This window comes from Saccostrea echinata, unplaced genomic scaffold (assembly GCF_033153115.1).
Source record: "Saccostrea echinata isolate AGI-Se365-2 ecotype Australia unplaced genomic scaffold, CSIRO_AGI_Sech_v1 ptg000016l, whole genome shotgun sequence".
Classification (NCBI taxonomy): domain Eukaryota; kingdom Metazoa; phylum Mollusca; class Bivalvia; order Ostreida; family Ostreidae; genus Saccostrea; species Saccostrea echinata.
In genome coordinates, this window is record NW_026889765.1 from 2,178,479 (window position 1) to 2,204,142 (window position 25,664).

Sequence of the window (25,664 nt, forward strand, 5' to 3'; positions counted from 1 at the left end):
AAATATATAACTCTTCTTCTCAAGAACCACTGGGCCAGAGAAGCTGAAACTTATATGGAAGCACCCTGTGATAGTGTAGATTCTAAATTGTTCAGCTCATGACCTCCAGGGGTAGGGTGGGACACAACACTTATTACAAGGGAGAAAATCTGGTGATGAACAGCAGGGCCAAAGATACTCTGGTGAGCCTTGTGGACCATGGGCCTCTTGTTTTTATTTAAATAATTTCAAACCAGTTCGTACTAATCTTGTTAAAAACTTTTAATCTTGCTAAAAACATCATTTATATGTTTTGGTTAGTACAAGTAGCGTTAAAAATAAAATGTAATTGGTGAAATATGTGCTAATTCTAGAAAAGCTATTTTGTTTATTCAGTGCATGTAGCAATATCGCCTTAGATATTAAATGCACATAAAGGTGTGAATTCAGGGTATTAAATGTACAGGAAATCACTTCTTGCTTGAACTCACAAAGCTGACAAAAGTAGCAATAGGGGATAGAAAATGATGACCGATCGAGAATTTGAGCATAATTTGTAAAAACTTATAATTAAATTAATTTAAAATAATTTTCAAAATTGGAGGTGCTTGTTAAAACCGAAAGTAGAAAAAAACATCGCTGTTGAGGTAAGTTGACAAACAAGGCTGCTAATTTTACCTTCAGATACATTAAGTCAACTTACATAAATTAAAAGTTGGATGAGAAATGGGCTTGGAAACAGAGTCAAGTCAGAAGTCAAATACATTACGTGCGCGGATCTAGAAGGGGGGTTTGCAGAGTTAATTAAATTTATATACTAAACCAAGTAAAAAGTTACCTTGTACCCCCCTAGAAAATGCAGACCCCCCTCGCCTCGAAAACGCGGGCCTGTGTTGGTATAAAAAGTCAAAGGTAAGAAGTCAAAAGTCAAGGACTAATACTCCCCCCCCCCCCCCCGCCACACATACACACACATAGGTTTTTCACGTTTGGGCCGCGACTTAACGTTTTCTTTTTTTTCTTTTTTTTTGTTTTTGTTTTTGTTTTTTTGTTTTTTTTTGCTTTTTGTCAAGAAATTTCTGAGTTGGATTTTTTTTTTGACTGGGGTGCCCCTCCCCCCCCCCTTCTACAGAAAAATCCTGGATCCGCACATGCATTAAATGATGTTCAATGTTTCTAAGCCAGAAAGAAGTTCTCAGTAGGATTTACATGTACGTCATTTTTTTAATATAAATTTTTAAAATATTTCACATGAGGAGTTTTCACTTGATATATCATTTTCCATATCCATAGAAATAAAAATGCCCTTTACATTTTTTTTTCATTTTCTAACTACCGGGATAAAAATTATGACCTCATTAGTCATAATCAAAACAAGATGCAGAATTCTTGTCATAAAAACAAAGCTTAAGTCGTAAGTAGTAATTTTTTCACATTTGTTAACTAAAACATGACAGGAGCTTGCATAAAGAATTCTGAGCTCTCTTTGTAATTTGAATTCTAACAGTCATGTTTTAGTAAAACATTAAAAATTACAAGTTAACAATTCTAGACATTAAAGTTTGAAAAATAAAACGAGATTTATTTAGCTCAAAACGTGTCTTATTAAGAAAAAATTGAAATGCATTCGTATCACTGTCAAAGACGTCGGAGTGAAGGTCTTGTAAGCCAAATATTGCCAGCCAACCAACGAATCTCTCTCTCTCTCTCTCATTGTCATAGACGGTATCAGTTTATATTTCATTTAGATTTGAACAATTGGCGATTCATAAGATTTTTTCCAATGGAGTTATCCAAATTCTTAGTTCAAAAAATGGGGTACTTGGAGGTGTATAAAATTATTTCCCTTGAAAAAAGTTGTGTCCCCTGATTACTGACGTCATTTTCTTGACATGTTTATCGTGAAAAATGTATGTATACAATTTTCCATCAAATGCATTATATTTTCATCACGATGTTATATTACGTTAGTGCGACGTCATACGTTTCGTATGCCTGTATGACCAAAAAAAAAAAATATGAAGACGTTGTAGAATTAAAGGGTCGTAAGTGTTAGATACGACTATTTAAGCTTTTTTGTAAATTTAAAAATAAACAATTATTTTTATATGAATGATCTTAAAAAATCAACTTCGTATTTTATTTATTTTCATGTTAACTTTAAAAAAATATTTGGTCGTATCTAAAGTGGTGAGATATGAAATGTTGGAAGTATCACATACGACATTATAAACACATTAAACAATATCTAAAAACATCGTATGTGACACTTACGACTTTTCATAACTTATTGCATGCGCGAATACATAGTGATGATGCTGCATGCAGAAAAAACAATAAAACGTGATGAATGGTCAGTGAAAACTTACTAGAAAATGACGAATTAATATCCTATTATATTACATTCCTTATTTTTATGCTTTTTGTCAGGTTTTTATATTACTTCAAAGAAAAGTTAAATAATCGTTCAATGTAAAATCTGAAAAGTAAGGTAATCACGTCGTTAAAGAAAATCATAATTTTATTACAATTAGTATTTCAATGTAAAGTGAGGTTAGGCATTTTAAATGATAATTGTTTTGTAAAAAATAGCATAGTATAAAATATAAATTACAAAGTTATGCTTTATTTTAAACACAAAACAAATGAATCCTTCAATGTAGAAAAATTACTTACGACCTTTCATATTTTGAAATACATGTATTTCAGATAATGTCTGTGAATTTTGCTCTTCAGTGAAAGAAACCCTTAAAACAGTCGAAAAAGAATTACTGTTACAAGATAACTATAACAGATCATACACTGCTATACAGGAAAGAGATGTACACCCTTATATACATGTATACAATCTCTGGATTTGTAACCTGCAGAACGATGTCAATCGTATTGATCTCTTAAAACACAGGGAAAAGGTACTGCACAAAGAGATTAAAGATCACCTAATCCAAAATCACGGCTCAAAATGGCATCGTTTATAGAAAATGAATCTTACGATGAGGAAATTTCACTCAAATAAAAGAAAAATTACAATCGAATAAAACAAATGAAGATGAAATTCCTCTCAATATTTTAGCAAAGACGATTAAAGAATCAAATAAAGTGAGGCAAGAGAATTCTACATTTAGTGTTGTAAATGAACTAGAACAAAATGAGATAAAAGAACCAGAATAAAAAAAGATTATCAAAATAACCAAAAGCAAAGAACATATTTCATGAGGTTGATCAAAACAATAGGAGAGAGTTGTGATGATGAAAAGCATGTAGGAAATACAACAGGGCCCGGTTTTTCAAAAGGTGGTTAAATTTAACACAGTGGTAAGGTTAACAATGTGTTAAATCCTAATCAAGTGATTAGCTAACACAGGGGTTAAATTGTGTTGATCAAAAGAAATTGAACGCAATGGTTAATTAACACTGTGTTAACTGAGTTAATCACTTGGTTATCACTTGGTTATCCATAACCACTTCTACTTCCTATCTGAACATGGAGAGCACTGACTTCTGCTCTAAACCTAAGCGGGCTAGAAGCCAGAATTTCAGCATTATGGAGATTAGCACCATTCATAATGAAGTTAAACAAAATCCTATATTGGAAAGTAAACACTCTAACACGGTTACTAATCAGAAGAAACAAGCGTGTGGAAAAACATAACCGAACAAGATGTGTTTGTGAAACACTGATGCCCCCGTATGGCAGCTTATGGCGAAGGTTAAAGTTTCTCAAATGCAAGTCAAAATCCAGGCCAAAAGATAAAAATGTTGGTACCCAAAGTTTTTTAAAAGTAAGTAAAATGTCAAGGTCAAAGTTGTTAGTATCCAAAGAAATGTTTTTTCACAAGGATTACATATGTGAAGAATGAAAGCCCTAGGACCGACCATTCAAAAGTTATGGCCAAGGTTAAAGTTTTCAAAAGTAGGTCAAACTCCTATGTCAAGGTCAAAGGGTCAAAGTGGTTGGTATCCAAAGGAAGGTCTTGTCACAAGGACTACATACGTGAAGTATGAAAGCCCTAGCTCCAACCGTTCAAAAGTTTCGGCCAAGGTTAAAGTTTTTCAAAAGTAGGTCAATTTCCTATGTCAAGGTCAAAGAGGTTGACATCCAGAGGAAGGTCTTGTCACAAGGAATACACATGTGAAGTTTAAAACCCCAAGCACCAACTGTTCAAAAGTTATGGCCAAGGTTAAAGTTTTTCAAAAGTAGATCAAACTCCAAGGTCAAGGTCAAAGTTATTGGTATCCAAAGGAAGGCCTTGTTCACAAAGAATACACATGTGAAGTTTGAAACCCCAATCACCAACTGTTCAAAAGTGATGGCCAAGGTTAAAGTCTCATAAAATTTTGCAAAAGTGGGTCAAACTTCAAGGTCAAAAGGTCAAAATGATGGTACCCAAAGAAAGGTCTTGTCACAAGGAATACACATGTGAAATATGAAAGTCATAGCTCCAACCAATCAAAAGTTATGGGCAAGGTTAAAGTTGACAACAGACAGACAGACAAACAGATAAACAGACAGACAGGACAAAAACAATATACCCCCGGGATCTTTCGATCCGGGGGCATAAAAAATCAATGCTGTGGGCACAGCTCACAAGACTGTTACCGTTATTATATGTATATTTTCAATGAAAATAAATAGAAATATAATATTACAAACTAACTATATCACTTTAAAAATTACTTTAAAAATTGAAAAGGTAGATGTACTATAAAAAACTTGGAGTAAATTTATTCTGTTGTTTAGTGTTTATGAAGTTGTAACTTCAACTTAACTTGTCTTTTAAAACAGATGTTAAGGACATACGCAACGCAGTTTGAACTTGATTGTCTTTTCCCCTGGAGTTGAAGAGTTCCAATACTTAAAGGAACTGTGTGCTACATTTTAATGTCTATATATGCTGTTGTACATTTCTTCTAAAACAAGTCTGGATAAACAAAACATCTAGAATATATGTTTAGTAATTTTTGAATATTTTTCTTTGAAGTATACAAGAATTTTCATCAATTGATATCTTTTCAAAACTCCTGGTAATGCATGCTAATTTTTTGTCTATGAACATCTGATATTACTACAATCTTAAATTAAGAATATCTTGAAAAATTATCAGTAGGTAAGGTACGTTGCGTATGTCCTTAAAGCACCGAGACGTAAAATTTCTATTAAATCCACCACTTCATTTTCACGAAGGGACATAAATCTATTTCATCATAATATCATTGATAAAAATATCACAAATAATGATCAAAATATTTATCAATCAATTTTATCTATATTTTACAGGTTTTACTCATGAAACTAATTAATCTGTCACAAAAATTAAGAATTAAGTCTTAGAACACTGAAAACGTTTAATAGTTTAAATGATGCAAGGAGTACAAGGTCAAGGCCTCTCGTTATTTACCTGCATGATCGCAGACAGCTTGGATGTTGAGACTATGATATCCTTTCCTGTTGACAGGCGTTCTCGTCAGTGAAGGGTGCTACAATTCTGACATGTGTGCCATCTATACAACCTATGACATTGGGAAATCTGGCTTGTTGGTAAAATGCAGTCTTTCTCGTTGCCCTTGCACTCTGAGTAACCGGCCATTTGATAAATTGCCCTGCCTTGTCATCAATTGCATTGGTGACGTCTTTAACAGCCTTAGATACTGTACTCTTTTCAAAACCTACAGAGTATGTTTAAGGTAAGAAAGTGGAAGCGTTGATAAAGTCACCGAAACATTAAATTTCCCTTAGCCTGTTAGCTAGTCAGTGTAAGTGCCCGATTTACAGGAAAGTAGGCAAATTAGATATACTTGACGAACGGAGATGAAAACCACACAAAGATTGCAAGTTTTATGTTCATTTATCATAATTTTAGAATTATTTAATATACTTGCCTATTGTGTCACCAATAGCTTGCAGAAAACTTGCCGCTAGCGTAAAAGCGAAGGGCCATTAAAATCTGTTGCTTCACAGACAGAACATGGCTTCGTTTTGTGGCCCTTTCCAAGTCTTCCGACAACAACTCTACTATAAATCAAATCCCTCGTCGACTAAAACGGTACCGTTTTCGCAACCCATCATCTGACTAGCCTTGTAAGGGGTCAGCAGCAGCTCTAAAGCATCTTTTCTTCCTCTGAGGAAGCTGAAGTGCCAGTCGGACGGCCATTTTGAATCACTGTGTTAAATTTTAACACATGTACTAAGGGTGGATTAAAGTCAACGCATTGTTAACACATGGTTAAACGCTAACAAACTTTTGAAAAACACTTAACCATGTGGTCAAAGTTAACAACAGGTTAACACCAGGTTAGAGTTAACCACCTTTTGAAAAACCGGGCCCAGGAGATTTAAACTTACATGTAGTAGAATCTCTATTTTCAACAATCACAGATGCTACATGTAATGAAAACATCTTTGCATGGAGTGTGATGGTTTTCTTTATCTCAACGAAACCTTTGTCGTCAACAATCAAAATGATTAATTAGAACTTGAGAATTTGAATATTTTAATGCCATTGTTTAAAGAAAATGCCCAACCAAATGCGGAAACTGTACATGTTATTATTGAACACAAAACAAATGAAGTTGAAACCTCAGAAATTGCTTCTGTGCAATTAGAAAACGAAACAGAACAGGATAAGGTGTCTGGGGACAGTATAATTTACCCGCATTCCAGCACTGAAAATGAAAATTCATCTGAATCAGGAAGTGAACAAGAGGAAATAAATAGATCTAGGCGTCCAGTAGTAGGGGAAAAACCAGGGTTCTGGACCAGTGTCCTCCCATAGAGTTACTATGGAGGATCCTCCTGGTATCCTCCCAGCGTGTGAGGATACCCATGACGTCATCTTATGAATTAAATTAACAAATTAATTATGAAATATTAATTAAAATTAATTATATTTTGATTATTAATTACATAATTTTTGAAACGATATGATTCTGTCATGTGTAGTCGGAGTGTCAATTAAATTAATTATATAATTATACACACTAGTAATCTCAAAATGTTTCAAACGCATTCGATTCTAACACAGATTCAATTCAACTAAGTTTAGAGTAACTTTCAAAGAGTTAAGGCTTTTATGACATTATGTAACCATTTTCATTAATGATATTATTTTTCCAAAAAGAATCATTTGAATTAGTCTCCCTATATCATAGAGTAGCCAACAAAGGTGTTATAGATAGTCCTCGCCAACAAAGGTGTTATAGATAGTCCTCGCTTACAACAATAATTGATTCAAACACAATCATGAGTTGCACTAACAAAATTTGAATCAGTGACAAGAGACAACATTTATTTTTTAATTAGATTTTTATTTTCCCCGTTACAATTATGAAGCATGGGTTGGAGAGCCATCCCATGTCCATTTTACAATGACCTACAGCCTAGTCTATAATGTACAATACATTTATTTACACTATGAGAGTCGTCTACCATCCATCATATCATACTTAAGCGATCTGTGTTTATGTACGCTCTTTCTGAAAAGATGGAATCTGATGTTTGACCTGTCCAGGGTAGTGCACTCTCCTATATCATAGATTTGAAACATCAGACGCATTGATCCAAGAATTAAATTTCTTTGGATAATAAAACCATTTGACGAAATATTGTTTGTTATTTCCCTTTCCTCTAGTCTTTAATATTTTTTCAACTTTCCATAGATCATCGTCTTTCACATCCACTCTTTGAAGTTCTGATTGATAAAAAGATCCTTTGATTTCATCTCCGTCAAAATCCTCTACTCTGTAGACAGGTAAACCACCACGTAAAATCCTCTGAGAAATGATAAATATTTCACCCGTCCACCTTTCGTCATATTCGCGAGAAAATGGATTCCTGAGATGGGTAAGTCGAACGTGGTCACCGATTTTAAATCTAAAAGGTTTTCTTACAGTCTTCGTCTTTTTAATAACTGTGTGATCCTTTGGCCAATACATTTTCCACCACACAGCTGTTTCATTTCCACTGTTGACAATTTTAGGAGTCATACCGATAGTTCGGTGATATGTGCTATTGTAGCTTTTGACAAAAGTTTGAAGTTTTTCAATATATGCATACGACTTTTGGTAAGTCATAAAACGATATATCCTCGTCTTCATAGTTTTGATGACCCGCTCGGCAATTGCTGCTTTGGTTTCATTCTGAGCATAAAGATGTTGAACATCATGATCTTTGAAGAGTCTCTGAACTTCCTTCGCTCGAAATTCCTGTCCTTTATCTGTTCGTATTCTTTTAGGTACTCTACCCTCCTTGAAAATGTCCTCTAAAGCAATGGCTACTGTAACCCCCTTTTTGTTTTCCAAAGGACGCATCCACAGGTACTTTGATAGAACATCGATCACGACCAGTACATACATGAATCCTTCGTTGTACTTGGCAAACTTGGCCATATCCATGAGATCTGCAGACCACTGGTCATCAATACCCGTCACCATTATTTTGTTTCGTTGAAAACGTCTCCGTAGTGGTCTTTGTAAGCTGTAAGCTTCTTGTCTTTGCAACCATTTCCTAATTTTGTATTTGCTAATTACATATTTACCGTCTTTTCTCACATACCGGAATAATTTGTCTGGTCCCAGAAAACTACCAGCATTATTTGGATTGTAATAAATGTCACGTAAATAGTTCTCCCAAGACATGTTTCCTCGTCAATCTCCAGCGGTAAAATGAAATAAAAGTTCTATATTACATAAATTTATGGAGGACAATTTATTCACCATTTTCATCCTCGGTTTCATCTTCAGAATCTGTGTCATCATCTTCATCATCTGTTTGTTCATCGTCTGTTAAATACATCATCTCCTCAAGGAGATGTTTGTACTTCCTGAGAGCCATACGAACAGCCGGTAAGTTTTCATATCCCTTTTTAAGGAACTTTTCAATACTATTCATTATTTTTCCGTGGATCTGTCCACCTTTCAAGTCTAAAATGTCCAGAATAGTTCTTCCATATAGGTCTAAAAATGCAATAAAATTGGTTTCCTGCATTTTGTTATTTGCTTTATTTTCTGCTTCCATTTTAGACAATCCCTCTTTTCGATATTTTTTGAACTTTTCAGACCACGTATCCTCATTTTTAACCTTTGATCTTTTTTTCATTCTTTTGAAGTAGTCTTCTTCTGTTGATGCATTAGGAGAATCATCGTCATAGTCCATTGCGTATCCATCTGACTGAAAGATATGCTGCTTCTTTTTAAGTGGTTCCTCATAATCATCCAGAGGGAGTTGTCGTTTACGATTATCATTTTCCGGGCACCATCTCTTGACATGTCGTTGGAGGTCATGCGTACAATCAAATACGAGTCCACAATCATCACAAGATGCCATCATAGAACGCAAAGATGTATCAGTGGATTCAAAAGTCTGACTCTTTACTTTACCAGAGCTATTTAGATGCGTCCTTTCTTCTTCGGAAAATCTTTGCAAATGACTTGTTGTTTCTGGTTTGTGTTCTTTTATAGGCATGTCTGTGAAAATTTCAGTGCGCATGCGCATTGATTCAGGCGTTGTCGGTTTTAAATCTATTAAAAGATATCCAAAGGGTTTTTCTGTTGCTTCTTTGAAATGCCTCATCAATTGTTGGGTATTTCCAGGATACATCTGTCGAGCCAATGTCATCACTTGTTGTTTGTCTATTGGATTTTTAAACAGAACGAGATAATGACAGTTTCGTCTTTGGGTTGGATCTTTGTTGTAGAACAAGTTTTGGTTAATAGCGATGACTGAAAGGTTTCTATGATGGCTTCCTTCAGTAAACAATTCATTGATCCGGGAATCCTTGGAGGTGCTTGACATCATATCATCTAAAATCAACACATTTCTTGTTTGAGGATTTAAAAAAGAATCCTCTTCCAAATCCATTGGTATTCCTCGAATGAATTCCACGCTGGGGAAAACCGTGTCCTTTATGACGTCATACAAAGGTTGCCACCGTTTATAAAGCCAAATTATCCGTTCTGGCGGGGGAGCAATTTTGGTTAGACAGTTTTGTAATAGTAATTTGACAAAGTATGTTTTTCCACATGAGGTTGGTCCCGATACGTTTGCAGTAAATGGATGCTTGAATTGAAAAATCTGCTGCTGCTGCTGCTGCTTAAGATGTGTTTCCTGGTATTGTTTCTTTGAAGCGTCATTTATCTTTTGTTGCGTTAAAAAGGTTTCTTCTTGCAGTTGATTGTTTAAAGTGCTGTATAACTTTTGCTGCTGCTGCTGCTGCTGGGTTAACACTGTATATTCCTGCTGTTGGTTGAAACTTACGGTATATCCTTTATCTTTCCTCGGGTGTTTCAGTTTCAAGTGACGCTGTAAATCATGAGGCCACACGTAAGTTTTTGGGCAGAATTTACATTGATTCATGATGATCGACGCTGACTCCTCGACTACAGAACATCAAATGACCAGTCTCTCTCATGTCACTTCTTAAATACTCAAAGCCATTGCATTATGGGAAATTCTCCAATGTCCATGAGCTAATGTGTGAATTCCATCGTTCAATATATAACGTTTGTCATCAAAGGGGGAAAGAGATGTTTTGTTCAAGGCAATGGTATGTATCTGATGTTTTTCTGATCTAAATGTAATCATGGTTTCCATGTGAGATTCTCTTTGAAATAAACATTCTTTGTACGACGAATGGCGCATTTTCGATCTAATCACCGATTTGCTGACACCTTTAGCTGTGCGTTTTTCACTTGGTCCATAGGTAAGACTATACATTTTTGGTCTCAAACCTACAAATTCTGTCATAGGCTCTGACATGGTTTCATCTTTCATTTTACCCAAGACCTTTTTGTTGGTGTCATCATATAGAAAATGATCACTTGGGTAATCGCTGAAATCAAAATGGTGCTTTACTTTCTCCAGATCCTTGTACAAGTCTTCTGTAAATATATTGTAACATAAGGAATCTGTGTCTGTGAACAGTAACTCCGCATTTCCTCCATATGTGTATTTGACATGGTTGTAGTGAAAATCGTACATCAGTACCTTTGACATTTCTAATATGGAAAATCCAACGTATATAGGGCGATTCAAGACAAGATTCTGTTTTGTAAGTTCCACCGATGCCAGATCTTTGTTGAATATCTTAAATGATTTGAACCCTGGTTTTGCTGTAACCTTAAGAAGCCTTTGCTCCCGGTGAATAAGCTGAATATCTACTCGTTTTCTGAGATTTTCCATTGTCTTTCCAAACACACTGTTATTCATTAATTTGTAGAAGTCTTTTTCAAAGTCATTCTTAGCTGCTTTTCGCATGTTTGTATTAAAGTCAATGTACTTTTTCAACCATGGCTCCTGTTGAAACGCAAGCACTTGATGAACTTTAGAGACCTTCATACCGAGTGATAAGTATAGCTGCAAATTCCTATAGTGAATTACGTAATCGGTTTTGTTGTGGAGATTCGGAACTAATTTTCGAGTTGATGTTTCAAGAAGATTCAGCTCTTTGAGTAGTTCTTTCTGGTAGGATGATAGCATATTTGGTTTCACTTCAAATGGTTCTGGTGCTAACGGATAATCACTGTGAAGGTCATGTAATTCTGCTGGATAATCAAGATCCACTGATAAAATGTAGCCTTCTTTAAAATCTTCACTGATATTTTGAATATCAAAAGAATTTATTTCCTCCTTGGAAAGCCATCGGAATCCGTGTGTTGGAAGAGCTTGACTCATTGACCATCCATATAAGTTGTTTGCATCTAGATACATGAGGTAATTGTTTGGTTGGCTATGATTGTAATCTTCTACATATGGATTGTTAGCTTTGGCGTATCTTTGTGATATCATAGAAATGCCTCCCCTCAGACCCCTTTCAATGAATAGATGCATGTCAGGGTCTGTAAAAAGTTCTAAATGAACGTCTGTCATTTTTAGAGCCGCTTGCCATGCCAGTCCCGGGGCAGTGTAAAAATGTGCTGGGTCTAGTCCATAAATACGAAGACAAAGATTTCTAAAGTTTTCAAATACATCGGCTAAAAGAATGACGTCAGTTTCCATATAGAGATCGTGATAGTCTCCTAAGTCGGACATCTCAAATGTTTTCCAAACAGACTGTGCATGATAAAAATCAGCTTCTGACAAATCCTGATCATCAATACTACTATGAAAAGCTGATCTCTCTGGAAGACATTTTTCTCGAAATTTATCTATACTATCCATGTACTCGTAGGGATACACCCCTTTGCGCATGAGTAAATTCATCTTTTCGTTAATTTGACCTGGATGCTGCTTTTCAATATAGTGATGAAGGTGCTTAAACTTCTCTACACCTTCCTTTGAAAGGTTTTTCACAAGTTTTTCTAGAGATGTTGACAGAAATTGAAAGGAATCAATGAAATCCAGTTTTCCCATTGAAAAAGATATGTACTTTTCATGGTTCTGTGGAATGCAGCTCAGTGTTTTGTTTTTCATTTTTCCAATTGCTTGCATGATTATGTGGGAGTCGTATCCCCTTAAATTGTGAAATAATACAGGTATGCGTTCCCGTTGTTTCAGGTTAAGGTTGCATGTATTATGTGCAGCACCTCGGAACTTCCCAGTTACGTGGCAATGGTCGCGAACACGATCTGCACCCAATTCTTGCATACATATATGGCATTTTTCAGCAGTTTGAAACAAGTTTTCATCGTTTGTTGACATCTCAAGAGGCAAAGGGTTCCGGAGAATTTTCATCAACCTTTCTTCCACTTGCACCATGTGGTCAACAAACGTTTCGGCAACATTCTCTCCTCGGTATGTCACGTGATCTTCCGTAAGATTGTCATCAGGTCCAACAATCTTATATGTAAACCCTGAAGGAGTGTGTTTTGCTAGCTTAGTTGTACTTGGCTTAGACAAGTTGGGTTGGCATGTTGAAATTTTGGAGGATATGCACTCAAAATCTGCATATATGACAAAACTAACTTTCTGTTGCTTGGAAACGTCAGAATAGCTCAGCCACTTATTTTCCTCTGAAGGCATTTCTATCCTTTGAGCTCCATGCACTTTGCAATAAGGTCTGTGCTTTTCCAACAGTTTTGCTTTTGTAAAGCCATGTAAACAATAGCAGCAGTAGAAATACTGGTTGCGATCGCTGTTTTGATCTGCTAGAAGTCGATTAAAGTTTTTAATCCAGCAGTAATGTGATCGTTGTCCGTTTGTTATCACTAAAAGATCTACGTGACGCTCGAAACGCTGCTTTGTCAAATGAATGGGATAAACATGTCCTTTTTCATAACCAAAAACATTGACAGATATGCCATTCTGGATTTCGAACTTAATAATGTCCTTCATCTGCATTGGAAATTCTATTCCAGTAAAGTCCAGTTCATCAACATATGGAACGTAATTTGAAACCCTTTGGGCATGGTGTGCTGCTGGGTGTAGCGCAGATAAGATAGCCCATTGGAAGCATTTCTGATCTGTATTTTGTACGTTCACAATGGCTTTTTTGACTCTCAGTCTGATTGGCAGTGGGATAAAACTTGATCCTCGTAAAGGTTTGTATTTAGCGACATTTAAGGTCAATCCTATAATTTTATCGAGTGTCCAATTGCTACCCTGTCTCTGATACTCTAAAAATGAAGTCATTATCTTTTTGATGCTATCTTGTAGGCTTTGTTCCAAATCAACGACTTTTAATGCAATATGACAACGTCCATGAAAATGAGGCTCCACCATTTCCGTCTGACCTTTCGTTTCCTTTTTGAATCGGACTTGCATTGTTAAATACCATTTGATACTTTGTCTTTTCAACAAGGCAGTCCTCAGAATTTTCTTAATTTTGTCAAAGTTGGAATGTAAGAATTGAAGGGGGTCAAATTTCGTCTTATTTAAAGCGGGTAAATTGTAAACCTTGAGATTTCCATTTATTGATTCTTCTTCTGTAATGCAATCATTGGTTTCATTGCTTGTAAGGCCTCCTCCAATTTGATTGTTTTCTTGAGGTTCTGTTGACATCTCAATGTCGTTCTCGTCTACTGAAATGTTTTGATTCTCAGCACCGGAATTTGGAACACGTGTCATTGGATGCTGTATTCTCATGTGGCGTTGAAAGTTATCTTTTCTTTTAAATTGCATGCCACAGGTAGTGCATTTGTGCCCAGAACTTTTATGAGCTGACCTTAAGTGGCGATACATATTTGATGAATGTGTAAATGATGCTCCACACACATTACATATGACAGACTTCATTGTAGACAGCTAATCTGAAAATAATTAAAATAAACAAGTAATTAACAGAAAATTTTGCATTAGGAGATATATATATATATATGTTTATATAATTTTATTAAGATAGTACTGAACTCTGATTAAGAAACCACAGTTTCAAGACCATTGCACGGCCATCAACATCCCTGTCACCAGGGACGGAGCTCCGCCCACCGAAGTAGGCTCACATGAACTTGAGTCGGACAGGTCTTCCCGATAATGACGGGGACATGTTACGTTAACGCTCTCCTGTCCGTTGTGAGCTAGTAACATCGCCCTATATCGGTACACCTTGTTCATGTGCAGCAATGTCTCAGAATTCATAATTTATTTCATATTGTTAATCATGTCTAAATTGCTTGTATTCATATTTTATTGTAATACTTAGACTAATTAGCGATGCCTCTTCAGTTGAATACAGTAAACCCTCTTTAAGGCTGTTTCTACAAATTAAAAAAAAATCAAATAAATAACAATTTAATAGATTAAAATTAATTAAACTTTTTTCTGAGATAATCACAACCTAAAGAAAAACACATATCAGTATAATTAAAAAGTTTATCATTAATAACCACAACTTAGAAAAATCAATCTTAACATTTTCCATTAAAATACGATTAACTTTTATTTTAGATTATTCTTTAGAAAGAGTGACTTACCTGACCGTCTGGTCCACCACAAAGTGATGAATTTGATAATCATCGGTCTTTATATACCCGTTATACTGACTGTGAAAATTCTTTAATTTGATTGGATATTTAAAAAAAATGTTAACCCCAAAACTGATTTGATGCATTAGATGGTGATGACCGCTTCCGCGAGAAGACGCTTTTCCGGTGTCTCGCTTGAATTCTCTTGCTTCACGTTGCTATATACAGGGGTCATGGATAAGCGTGTATGTTTCTTTTGTGTGACACACATTTTATGAATATTAAGGACAATCATGAATAAAACTTTGTAACTTTAATTTGGATTAACCTTTTGACCGGTATGCCATATCAAACTTATGAAATTTATGTCGAAAACTATTGACACATTGCTCATTTTACTTTTCATTTTCATTTTACTTTTCATTTATTGTCAATTTGTCACTGTTTTAAAATGATTGAAATGTTGTTAAGGGTTAAAGATCCGCTGTGAGGATTCTTGATCATTATAAAGTTCAAGTTCTGACACTGATGCAAACAGCTAGATAGTTTTACAAATAAAATGTCAAAATAAGCACGTTCTAAAAAACCAATATGGCGTCTAATTTTTGATTTTAAACCAGTTTAATCTTGTCCATAATGCTTGTCGTGACATGTTTACCTGTATTCTATAAATAGAAGTGGCGTTATTAACCAATACAACACACATTGCGTTCACCTGTGTTTCGCTTGACTGCAACTTGATCAAAACAATAAAATAAATGCATCGACCTTTTCTAATGTTTTGTTTAGTTTTATGTAAAATCCATATTACACAGCGACATTTTGATAAATAAATAAAACATTTCAATTTACCTCAAATACCCAAGTGATAAGAGGTCACAGTCAAGGTGGAGTCTACAGTCAGGGGGTAGTTCACAGCTAAGGTGGAGTCTACAGTCAGGGGGGGGGGGTAGTCCACAGTCAAGAGGGGATATATGTATTTACTAATAATTGACACTTGGTTAACTTTTAATTGATGATTCATAATTAATTTTTTAATTAAATTCATAATTAATTTGTTAATTAAATTCATTAGATGACGTCATGGGTATCCTCACACGCTGGGAGGATACCAGGAGGATCCTCCATAGTAACTCTATGGGAGGACACTGGTCCAGAACCCTGGTTTTTCCCCTACTTCCAGTGAAAAATCCTGAAATGTGGAAACAAAACATGCGAAAAAGGAGAAATGCGGGGGAAGAATATACCTCCTGCAAGGGTGGAATGGTTATGCGACGACGCTTAAATCGAGAAGATTGTAAATGTAGATTCAAATGCTTTCAGAAAGTTAAAGAAGATCAGCAGAAGATTTCTAGGCAATATTGGAGTTTAAACTATGGTGGACAACGAGATTACATTAGAAAAATGTGAAAAAGGAAACTAAGGCTAAACGCACAAGAAGAAGAAAGTCAAGAAGGAAATATTCATATCAATATTTCCGTGATAAAGATGATTGTAGAGAGAGAGTATGTGCAAGATATTTTTCTTAAATACTCACAATATTGGAGAAACCAGAAGTCTCTGACGAGACTGTTGCTCTACTGGTTGTACTTATAAAGGAAGATAAAAGTAGCACTTGGACTTGAAACTTTGCAACAGCAATAAATAGAATAATGATCTTTGGTTTAGTCTCTTTTTGTGGCAAGATTTATTGCAATCAGACTAAAACTATAGAAGGAGTAGCCTTTTTAAACAATTTTACAGAAATTTCAATTTAAGTAACCATGCATGGCAACATCATATAACAACTTTAAAAAACAATAACATCAATTATGTATCTCAGTGTAGTCTACTTGTATGCCATGTTATACTAAAAACAGACAAAAAGTGTCGTCGGAGTAGCATTTTGAAAGTATTTCAAGAAAATTTCTATTTTTTGTAACCATGCCAACACTGTTCATCGAAATCCAAAGCTGGTACAGAGAATTATGTATCTTTGTGTAGTCTATTTGTGTGCTGAGTGATACGAAAGTCAGACTAAAACTGTAGGAGGAGCTGCATTTTGAAGGTATTTCAAGGAAATTTCTATTTTTAGTTACTCTGGCAACACCATGCATCGAAATCAAAAATCGATTTAAAGAATTATGTTTCTTAGTATAGTCTATTGTGTGCCAAGTTATACTGAAATTGGACCAAAACTGTAGGAGGAGAAGCGCTTTGAAAGTTTTTCACAGAAATTTCTATTTTCAATAATTTAGGGGTGCAACGATACACTAACCTCACGATACGATACGTATAACGGTATTCAGTTCACGATACGATACGTATCACGATACATGACTAGGTTAAAAAGTCTTTCAAGTTTGTCACCATATTTTTTTAAACTTGACAGGGTTATATAAAATGTTCATATTTTTTAATAATAATTAAAATAAAATTTTGTTAACTTGAATTGGATTGTTAGGTAGATCTTTGAGTTTTGACAATATTCTAAACCAATGATGTATTAACAGGGAACTACGGGGATCTTTCCTAATAATCTTCCTTTTAAATTGGAATGAAAAAGGGATACATTCATTCTTTTATTCCTTCAATTTACGTAGAAAACCAGTTGTCATATTTCTTGTGTTAACACGTTTTACTCAACAAGACAATGAATTTTCATCGAAATACACACGTGATGAAATATCGTGTATTACCAAAGAATATGTTTAGATCTAAAGAGTTTATCATTTGTCTTAACATCTATAACTCATAATCACATTAAGTTCTTTCTCCGTGTTAAATCTGAGGTCTGTAATATGCTGGAGATGAGATTAACTTCCGGTAATGCGTTATCGGCGACCACACGTTTTGCGTGGAAGCCATTTTGAAATTGTAAAAAAGGAAGCAAAACGGACGATTCGGATAATTCTGGACCGATTGAACGAACCGCGATATCAGTTTAGCGTATCGTGAATTGAACCGTGGAAAAATATACCGCGATATACCGTCAAACGGTTTATCTTTGCACCCTTAATAATCATGGCAACACCGTTCATTGAAATCAAAAAACGATACGCAGAATTATGTATCTTAGTGTAGTGTACTTGTGTTCCAAGTTATACTGAAATCAGATCAAAACTGTTGGACAAGTAGCGTTTTGAAAGTTTTTCACAGAAATTTCTATTTTTAGTAACCATGGCAACACCGTTCATTTAAATTAAAAACCGACACACAGAATTATTTATCTTAGTATAGTCTACTTGTGTGCTAAGTAATATTGATATCAGACCAAAATTGTAGGAGGAGTAGCATTTTAAATGTATTTCCCAGAAATCTCTATTTTCAGTTACCATGGCAACACCGTTCATTGAAATCAAAATTCGATAAACAGAATTATGTACCTTTGTGTAGTCTACTTTTGTGCCGAGTTATATGGAAATCAGACCAAAACTATAGGAGGAGTAGCATTTTGAAAAATTGTTTACAGACGGACAGACAGACAGAAAGACGGACACCTTACAATCGCATAAGCTCTTCTGGTCTCTGACCAGTAGACCTAAAAACGGTGTCGTTTACGCTAAGCAGAAGTGATTTAGTGCGGTGCAAAGATAAAAGGCAGGAAAACTGGGAGTCGGAGAGTGTCAGAGGAAGATAAAAATATTGTACGACAGCACATTGAGTCTTTCTCAACAGTTGAATCTCACTATTGTCGGAAAACTACAAGCAGATAATATCTTGAAAAGCACCTGTCAATTAGAAAAATATATGATTTATACAATTGAAAGAAAAATGTTTGTCAGAAGATAGAGAGCCTGTAAAGTACTGGTTATATGATCATAATGTTTTTTAGCACTGAGTACAATATTGGATCCGGATTTCATCGACCCCAAAAAAAGATGTTTGCACTTTGTGCGATGCTTATGACAAATTGACATAAGAAGAAAAAGAAGATAGGAAAAATGAACATAACAAACATTTGGAAAGAAAGCAGCTCAAAAGAGAAAGAAAAAAGATGAAAATATTATGGCTATAAACTTTGACCTCCAGAAAATGTTCGTCAGTGACGCATATTACATGTAATAGTAGAGAATTATTTACTCACATCTTCACCACGTACAATCTTGCATTGACAAATATTCACTGTTATGTTTGGGATGAAACTGAAGCTAAGCGTGGTAGTTGTGAGACTTCAACCTGCCTATAAATCCATAACAGAGAGGCTGGAGAAAAAAATGAAATAATATATTACTCAGACAATTCTGCGTCATGTGCTTGCTTAATGTAATTAACTAAAGTTATAACGCACAACAATTTTGAGAGAGGACATTCGCAAATGGAAGGCGATTCAGTACATGCGACAGTTGAAAACTCTACAAAGAGATTAGAAATGTATAGTCCAAATGATTGGATTTCGTGGATAAAAAAAAGCAAAGCAGACGTCTCCAAAATATGTTGTACACGAAATAGAACACTCAAGGATTTTAGATTTTAAGGAGATGAAGGACACATGGTCACATGACTCTGTTTAACTACGTCATGGTCTCCGGTCCGGTTATGTAAATGCAAAACGTGTAAAGCATCAATTCTTGTATAATTTTTTGACAATTTTTTTAACTTTAATTACCATCTTATATAAAAAAAAAATTAAAAAGTTTTAACATTCTTGTAAACATTAACAAATTATGAAAAAGATTGATCCACTCCTCTGTTTCCCTAAACTGCGCGTCCAACAAGTCGGTGACGTCATACACGATCTGTTAGTACAGCAAGATCAGACTCGGTGAACACAGGGTCGGTATTGTTATCTAAACAGGTCGTAATCAGTATATGATGAAATATTTTGAGAAACGGGGAACACAAAAATTATTTTTGCATGGCTGATGACGGAAATCATTTGTAGGTATATCTTATTTCGCTTACGTGTGACGTCATAGTTGGTTTTTCTCGTACTCGAGAAATGTAACATACACGTTTTTGTCATGCTTATGTCCTCTTTAACGATGTCCTGTGAAATAATGAGGTCAGCTTCATCATTCGAAATTTTGTACAATTAATCAATAATTTGAAGGATTTGCATTTCAACGTAAATTAATAAAAAAATGAATGATGGAGTTTTTTTTTTGTAAATTACGTTTTTTATTGTTTAACTTGTCTTAAAAAGTGCGTAATTTTCCCTATCTAGATGCAGTGTGATAGACAAAACGTGCTTTTTCGAATTTTAAATCCAAGTTATACTCTGAAATAATTTAAAAGTCACATGTCCACTTTGATATTTTTTATATATGCTTAAAAAATCCTATTATGGAGAGAATAATGAGACCGGAAACATGGAGAATAAAAACTCCAATTAGATACGGTAGGGCATAGTATTTGTCATCAATATCTCCAAAATAAGGTAAGAAACCTAATGATATAACTGCTATAAGATATGTGGGACATACTTATTAATAATTAGAAATATACAAAATATGAAAAAAAATTGAATGACAAGTATTTTTTTTTAGCTCAAGGTCCTTTTCCTCCTTAAAGAGTGTGTTTCAGCTGTAGTTTCAAACAGAAAAAAGGACCCCAATGGAGATCTTGTTCATTGGAAAGATAGTCCAAACATTATCTTTTTTAAGTATGTTTTCAATGAGGACTAGACCATTTACGGTAGCTCAGTCGTTAGAACGGTCGTGAGTTCGAATCTCAGCCGCGTCTGACCTAAGTCGATAAAAAATGGGTAGCAACTGTTCCTTTGCCACTTTGAAGTGAAAGTTGCAGGTTCTTCGGATAAGACCTTAAAAACCGAGGCCCCGTGTCATGGCAGGCGTTGGCACGGTAAAGATGCCTCACTGCTCAATGGCCCTGAGTGCCGAGCAAAGGTCAAAATTTGAAGCTCGTCACCGGTATATGGTAAAGTGTATGAGTGAAAAATTCTCGAATGGGACGTTAAACAACGTACAATCAATCAATCAATAAATGAGGACTACAGGAGCCTGAACATCAACTAAGGAAGGCGAAGAATGAAGTCTCCGGAAGGTTATCATCTAACACGTTTATACAGAAAACAATTGCCGATTTCTGATGCAAAACGTGCAAGAAATTTATGCCAATGAATCTTTTTTAAAATTTATTACAGGATGTATTGTATTTAATGAGAATACTTATGGTGATTCCAGTCAGCAGTTCCCAACGTGAGGGGGCTCTCAGTGCTGTCAATCGCATAAAGAATGATGTCCGTAGCTGTTTAGATCCCACAACTGTGGAGGCTTTCACAAGAATTAGTAGTTCCTCCTATAGAGGATTTCAAAACAAATCCTTGTGTTGAAAGATGTTTTTCGCAGAAACGTACTGTAAAATATGCAGGATGGCCTTATGATAACCAGCTGTTACAAGAGTAATCAGATATAATGTGGAGTCATGGCCCTCCTGCATACTAAAGCAGGTTCAAATTTAATAAATGATCCTGTTTTAATAATAAAAAATACCCTTATGAGTCGTTATTCCTTGTTTCTGATATACCTGTGTTATTTACAAAAATTTTTATTATGGCGAGTGAAATATTTCTTGATGGTGACCAAAAATTCTGAAATGGCGACCAAAAAAATTGCTGGTCGTCATTTAGCGACCTGATAGTAAGTGTGACTTGGAGCACTGTTTTCAAAGATTAAAGAAGACAATATCACTACGCGATGGTATCAATTTGATCGTTTTATTTTTGCCATTAAGAATAAAATTACTGTGGCCATTCATTTGATGTCTACATCTTTTTCAAAAGCTATTTTTTTTTCTTTTTGCATAAAAAAATGTAACCAAATAGAATCTTTCAGATGATGTTATCAAACAGATATTCAAAATTTAACTAAAGTAATTATTGACTAATCCGAATTTACTCTACTTTCCTTGAATATTTAGGGAATATTAGTTATTATTAAATGCTTTGTATATTTACATTTTTCTTATTTTCACATATGGTAAAGGGGATCTTTCAGAGATACAAAAACAAAACGTTTGACTATTTACTGAGAAAGAAAAATGTTTTTACACATTTTTTTGCTCTAATCTGTTCTTAGATTGAAAGTTTTCAAAAGCTAACAAGATTATGTTTTGTTTGGAAAGTAATGTTTATATGATATTTCTTAAAACTTGTGCATCAAAGTAAAGTCTACTTGTGCCAAGTTATATTGAAATCAAACCGAAACTGTAGGAGGAGTAGCGTTTTAAGAGAATTTCGAGAAATTTCTTTTTTAGAAACCAAGCCATTATCGTTCAATAAAATCAAAAACTGATACCCCGAGTTATGTACCTCAGTGTAGTGTACTTGTGTGCCAAGTTATATTGAAATCAGACCAAAACTGTAGGAGGAGTAGCATTTTGAAAAATTATTTACACAAGGACAGACAGACGAACGGACACCTTATTATCGCACAAGCTCTGCTGATCTCTGACCAGTAGAGCTAAAAATGGATGATAATGCAAGATTTCGTAGGACCAGAGAAGGAATGGCCATTGTCCACTAGATGATCGTTTTGGACTCCATGTTTAAAGCACTTTCAGAGAATTATTAAATGTGCTTTCGTTTTTATCAACGGATTAAATCCATGTATTTTTATGGAATGGGTTGCGTTAATGGGACTGGCCAGAGATTGCTGAGCTACATGTATTAAACACTTTAATGCACTTTTCATGTAAGGTTAAATGCAATTTAAAAAGAAATGCAATTGCAATTAAAAAAAACCCATTTCCACATTACTTCCAAAACATTATTTAAACATTTAATTGCTCATTTGTAGATCATTCTCCAATGGGAGAAATTACAATCTCTACGCATGGAAAGTCAGTGCAAGGCGATATGTGTACGTAGACGGACGGGTTAGAAGATGTACCAGACACTTACATTAAAATCTGTATATTTGAACAATTATTTTTTCTCTATTTCTCTCTCAGCTCGTTTGTAAGGGATTTCAAATTAGCTGTATTTCGTGCAATTTCTGGCATGACGTCAATACCCCGCCCCAAATTATTCATATTCAGTTTTTTTTAATTCCATTGTAACTGGCAACCCCCCTTCTTGTTATAAAATGTCGGAAACAAGGAAGAGTGGCGGGATCTACCGCTAGAGACGTACAAAGACATTCTGGACATAACACCCGCAGATTTCGTCAACCCATGGAACTTTTTCCAAGGTCTGAGAATGAGGTTTACCAATGTTATAAGCAAAATAATCTGCTGACCACGTCTTTTGCTTGCCCTGTTAAAAATTGTGGTGGGGACATGACATTAGCAAATTTATTGCGTGCTCCCGGTGGGGTCATTTTCCATTGTTCCTTAAACAGACTTCACACAAAGTCTTCAATGTTCGTTTTTTGACAGAAGCAACTTGGTATTGCAGGACTTTATATTGTTCATTAAGTGTTATTAGGAAAGAAATAGTCTTGCTGAGTGTTCCCGCTTTTCGGGAATGTCATACACTACAACAGCGGTAAATTGGGCATGTTTTATAAGAGAAGTGTTTAAAGAACATTTTCACATCACCCTCCGCCACCGCAAATTTCAGGGCACAGTTGAAATTGACGAGTCTCTCATTGGAAGGCGAGCAAATTCCACAAAGGCAACCAAAATCGTGGTTTGAAGGTAAGTTACCTCCCTTTCACACATTAATTTCCAACACATTCTTTTTCAGTTCTGGTGAGTACAAATTTTATTTATGTATGCATTGTCATTTATAGGCCAACTTTGCTTAAGCAGGATTTTATTTTAGATATGGATATTTGGTATGATAGAGAGGGACACGAACAGCATAGAAAGACACATATGATCAATTTATAGCGATGGTTGGTCTGCATACTGCCCTCTGAATGATCTCGGTTACCAACACTTTAAAGTTCTATACAAGTACGCTTTTAAGAAGTCTTAAACAAAGAAACAAACGAAGACGTCCATACAAACAGGATAGATAGGGCTTGGAAGCCTGCGAAAGTCCATTTTAGACGGATGGCAGGAACCAACTGAAGATAAGGGTCATCTTGCCGAGATCATGTGGAGGGCAAATGTTAAGTCGAATATTTACAACGGCTTCTTTGACCACTTGAAATCCATTTACATCTTAAATACGCCATCCAAGTACCATTATACAACTCCACTCTTTGATAGATGGGCAGGGTTAGTAGAGGCATCAGAGTCCCAAGTAAAATCTTTTGAAATCAAGCCTGGTATGTTTTGCAGTGTTTTCAATTGGCAAACTTCCGTATTTCTAAAACGCAGTTGAATTCCTTCTCCGTAAATCCTTACAGTGTTTTCTTTTCTTTTTAGTGAACATAGATGCAGAGACGGACACTTTTGCATTTCAGGAGGAAGAGGTGTCCTCTGCCGTTTTTGTTGAAAGTTCTTCCTCCTCGTACTTCATACCAGCCAACAGGGAGTTGCCTTCTTAAGAACTAAGGGAGAGACATGCATGACAATCCGATAGCTTTGATGTTCTTAAGCATGAACTATTTTCTGGAACAGAGGAGTCCAACGACGCAGGGGATAAAACTAGAGAAGGTGAAGCTGGTAATTATTCTGAAATAAGAAAATATAGTTATATGCAGTACTTTTCCAAAAACATAATACTTGTGGTTTTACATTAACATTTCTTAATACTTATCAAATGATATTAATTTTTTTGTGAAATTAAATAATGCATGTTTTCAAATATAAATAACTATTCCATATCTGTTTTCAACAGTTAAAGTGGATACTTTTCCCTCTTCTGTGGGAATAGAGAATGTTCCTAGTGCTACAAAACAACAAGGTGTATATATATATATATATATATATATATATATATATATATATATATATATATATAAAGCACTAAAAACCAACAACACTGTATATCCTAAGTGTCGGATCTACTAAGTAGATACAAGGTCACGGATGGAAATTTATATAAAGCACTAAAAATGACCAACGACACGAACAATAATAATTGTCAAATTTTCGGGACAACCTGTCCCTTCCTCAGGACAAAGAAAAAAGTTAAGAAGTCATAAAACAAAGGAAATAGAGAAGCAAAAACAACTAGCACTACTACTACTAAACTACCAAACACTAAATATTTACAATGTTACATGTTTAATTTTGAGTTTATAAACAGTTGTGAACAAAGAAATCCGGAGCGCTATGAATTGCGTCCGGTCTATCGGGTGTAGTCTGGTGAAGTGTGATTTACATAATTGAACGAATTAATTATCGCTAATTAATTACGGCCATCAGTAAATCGTACATTGTCTTATTCTCTCAAAATAGCGTAACTCTACATGATAAAAAGAAATTAAAGAAAGATAATATGGAAGGACAATTTAGAAATATGAATTTGGATATATTATAAATTTGGAAATCGGAAAAAAAGAAATAAACAAAAATGTGAGCTGTAAATATTTGGGTAGGTTGTTCCAGGATTACTAATACGAATTAACGGTAAAGTTTACACTATATAGAGAGAATGAACTTGTTTGTTACAATCCGGGATTGGGTCTAGTTCACGTTCATCCTGGTGAAGTCATTAAGTTTGTTAATACCATTAGGGCGGAATGACTTCAGCCTGTGCATCCAGAACTTTTCCTTGCCTTTTCTCTGCGCGTCTGTCCATCTTGGATTATGGTCAATAACCACTACTGTCATGTCCTCCCATTTGTGACCTTCAAGGTTGAAATGTTCCCCTACGGGTTCATTGAGTTTTTTGGTCCTAATGGTAGAACGGTGATTATTGACTCTCCTGCGGAGATCTCCTGTTTCACCAACATACTGTTTGGAGCCAACTTTGCAACTGATGAGATAAATGCAGTTGTCTGTTTGACAGGACAAATTCCCTAGTATTTTGTAGCTGCGGCCTGTAACGGGGCTGTTAAAACTGTCTGTGT

The 25,664-nt window shown here is 35.1% G+C and overlaps 1 protein-coding gene and 1 pseudogene across 1 annotated transcript; one reads left to right on the top strand and one right to left on the bottom strand.

The window, feature by feature from the left end:
- Nucleotides 1-10,393: 10,393 nt before the first annotated feature.
- On the bottom strand, nt 10,394-13,996 carry LOC133188726 (uncharacterized). Its single transcript, XM_061324221.1, has one exon. The coding sequence runs from the start codon at nt 13,994-13,996 to the stop codon at nt 10,394-10,396; it is 3,603 nt and encodes a 1,200-aa protein (XP_061180205.1).
- A 9,038-nt stretch (nt 13,997-23,034) lies between these two features.
- On the top strand, nt 23,035-24,194 carry LOC133188727 (uncharacterized; annotated as a pseudogene).
- Nucleotides 24,195-25,664: the final 1,470 nt, after the last annotated feature.

What these genes read in the sequence shown, in the direction of transcription:
- LOC133188726 (XM_061324221.1), bottom strand. Translation starts at nt 13,996, where the DNA reads ATGAGAATACAGCATCCAATGACACGTGTTCCAAATTCCGGTGCTGAG.